This window comes from Haliotis rufescens, unplaced genomic scaffold (genome assembly GCF_023055435.1).
Source record: "Haliotis rufescens isolate VD_foot unplaced genomic scaffold, xgHalRufe1.0.p SCAF_17, whole genome shotgun sequence".
NCBI classification, from domain to species: domain Eukaryota; kingdom Metazoa; phylum Mollusca; class Gastropoda; order Lepetellida; family Haliotidae; genus Haliotis; species Haliotis rufescens.
Window position 1 is genome coordinate 29,039,350 of NW_025963857.1, and position 3,255 is coordinate 29,042,604.

General features: G+C 40.0%; 1 protein-coding gene across 1 annotated transcript; it reads right to left on the minus strand.

The window, feature by feature from the left end:
• Positions 1-468: 468 nt before the first annotated feature.
• LOC124119670 lies at positions 469-2,952 on the minus strand. Its single transcript, XM_046482261.2, has 2 exons — positions 2,863-2,952; positions 469-2,633 (listed from the first exon to the last, which is right to left on the minus strand). The coding sequence occupies exon 2, from the start codon at positions 2,053-2,055 to the stop codon at positions 1,018-1,020; it is 1,038 nt and encodes a 345-aa protein (XP_046338217.2). The 5' UTR covers positions 2,056-2,633; positions 2,863-2,952; the 3' UTR covers positions 469-1,017.
• Between the last annotated feature and the right edge of the window lie 303 nt (positions 2,953-3,255).

A 3,255-nucleotide genomic window follows, 5' to 3' on the forward strand; every position in this document is an offset into this window, starting at 1 on the left:
GAGCATCGATACACGCAATTGGGATTTGATGACATGAATCAACCAAGTCAGCGAGCCTGACCACCCGATCCCGTTAGTGGCCAGTTACGACAAGCATAGTCGAATTTTATGGCAAGCATGGGCTGCTGAAGACTTATTCTTACCCGGATCTGCACGGGTCCTCCAGCTACGTGAAATGATTTTGTACACACATTTGTTACATTACTGTTTAACCATGTGTGATCAGATATGATTCGCATTCAGTGGTACCAACTGAAAAGGTTACACATACACTATTCATACAAAAGATATAGGGTATACAACATACAGAAACTCGATGAGATGTTGTTATGTAAGGTTGTGTACCCAACAGATACAGTCGCCTAGTAAATGGCCTGACAATTATATTGTCATATTAATTCATATATTTGTTATATATCTAGTGAAATCTATGTTTCATTTGAGTTAAATAACACTTTATGCCGAAACTACATTTTAGTCTGCCTGCAGACTAAGGACGATAAGACTATATAATATAACGAATAACAATTGTATCTCATGTTGTGACCCTTTGCGCCGCGCATTACTATTTTTATTACATGTACATTACACAACAATGTAGAAATTGTAGAAACATACTTGACTCCATGTGCAAATAGATATGCTGACAATCACACACTATAGTTCACAACAAAGCCAGGCTAAAGTCATCGATAATACCATTTTGTTGTGAAAATAATTGTTGACTGATCAGACGAAAGACATAAACTATGATTCACAACAGACTAATTTTACAAATGCAATGATGGATTATTAAGCGCTTTGTGCTAACTTGATGATCGTAATTTCAGGAAACTGTGTATAACATATGTGCATTTCCATCGTTGCTAATGGGAAAATTAAGCTGAATAGTTATGAAGACCCTATTCTCGTTACATTTCACATGTAGCGGTTATGAGATCAGTTCTCATTATTTCAGTCTTGTACACATGATCCACACACAGACTGTTCATCAAAGTAATTTTCATATTGATGAATTCAATGTTTTTCAAAACCGTATACTCTTACGTAGCGACTGTTATTTACATACAACACACTGTCATCATCCAGACAGATACTGTGGGGATAATGCATGCCATCCTTTTGTGTGAGGACATCTCTGACAAACTGCCCCGACTTTGTCAGTTGAATCAACCTGTGCGTGTCTCTGTCCACAGGAAGGATGTCTCCTGTCCTGATTGTTGTGATACCTTGCGGGCATGTTAGAGCTCTGTCTCCTGTGGGAGTGTAGGTGAAAACAGTTTTGCCTTCACTGGTCACTGATACAATTGATTTTACTGTTGCTTCACTAACTACTAACTTGTTTTCTCCAGAAACATGTATTTCATGTGGGTTCCTTATCACACCTGTCGAGATAGATTTAAGTATATTCCCTTTCATATCCAGCACGTCAACAGAGGCACGACCATCGTAACCACCTGCCAGGAGTTGTGAAGGGTTCAGGAAGGCTAAACCACCATATTTCCTCCTTGTTCTAACAGTTGAGTGTAATGTAGGTTCTGGGTCAAAGTTGATGAAAGCTATTTGTTGTGTGTCTGGCAGAGTAACAGCTGCCCGAGCTCCACCCACCTTAGCTATTCGCATTGGCTGAGAAGGAAGCTGGAGACATGTATTGAAGGATGTTTTGTTTGGAACGTAACATGTGCTGAGTTGACAATGTAAATAATCTATCACAGTAATTACCTTGATACCATGAACTGTCAACACAACAACATCACGCAAATCATAAAACATGTCTCCAGATCTACAGTCAATTTCGTGCATGAGAACAGGAGAAGACGTCCGGTCACTTAGACCTCCAACAGTATTGACCTCCCCCAGCTGCACCTCATCCACAGATCTCCTCAGTTTATCTGTGTCATGTGTGAAGACGATAGTGGATGGTATTGGTCTCTTGTCCTCACTTGTGTCCTTATCTCTGGATGCTACAGCCACAGTCTCATATATATCATACATGTCTGCTACACAGTGTGACGTCACGGCTTTGTGTATGAACCCATGCCGCTGCTGATGCATCTGGAGGTCAATCTCCTGGGACTTTCTGTGGGCTTTCAATTCTTGTACACGTGTCTCAGTGAGTTGGTCGATACGATCTCAGCAGTTTCTTTTTTTTCTCAGGAGAACGTCTACAGCTACCATACGTTCTTTCTGAACTTGGTCTTTCATCACTTGTGCGTTTATCAATAGGTTTTTAATTTCCGAGTTTGTTGATGAAATGTTATCATTGTAAGTTTTAATCTTCTTCTCTTGGTTTCTAGTTTCATTGATCAATGTTTCTGTTACAAGAGGCTTCATGGCATCTATGGTTTCAACATCATCACACTTCCTGTGTTTGATACTGCAGTATACAGTACAAATTGCCATCCTGCAATCTTTACAAAACAGTTTTATCTTCTCATCCTTGTGCATTCTGCACATAAAGCGCTGTACCTTTGGTTTCTCGTTACTATGGATACGTAAGTCAATCACTTCACGTAACCGTGGCATCTTCTTGTGTAACTGGAGACACCCATCACAAAAGACATCGTCACAAATGGTGCACCACGTTTTACCTGGAGTTGTCTCCCCATCTTCTTTGCACACGCTACATGTATCTAAACATAAAGCACAGCATGTTACAAAAAATACAATTTCTAGAAAACACACTTACATACCACAACTTTTAATACATACTGTATATTTAAGGGCCATACGTGTTAGGTGTATAAATGTCAATATAAACCAGCTCACTTCGAACTCAATCCTTCTCACTTTAATAAATTTAAAAACTGCATTTCCAATACCTTTGTGTGCAAGACATGAAAACGTTTCAAATTTCCCTACCTGACGATTCCCCCAAATCGTCCATCAGCCCCTGTATCACGTGACTTGGTTTCAGTTGACTGACCCACTTCTCTACTGGACTGTCAGGGTTGGCCACCTTCGTCAGATGTCTAAAGGAGGGACATGGAATAGACTTGGCTTGAATTGCTCTAGGCTGTGTTTTGGTGTATTTCAGCAAACAGGACTTACAGAAAGTGTGATTACACTGAAGTGTGGCAGGGTCTGTGAACACTTCTGTACAGATGACACAGGTCAGATGGTTGTCCGTCAATTTCTTTGCGGTGGCCATTTCTGATGAAAAGAAATAGTCCGACTTAGCTATGTCTTCAGTACGAGTTTATGAAAATATATTTCATGGTGCTAAGTATCTCCAATGATCTATTCTTGCAGTGA

Bases quoted from the DNA above. Each gene is read 5' to 3' on its own strand.
- LOC124119670 (XM_046482261.2), bottom strand. From the start codon at position 2,055: ATGCATCAGCAGCGGCATGGGTTCATACACAAAGCCGTGACGTCACAC.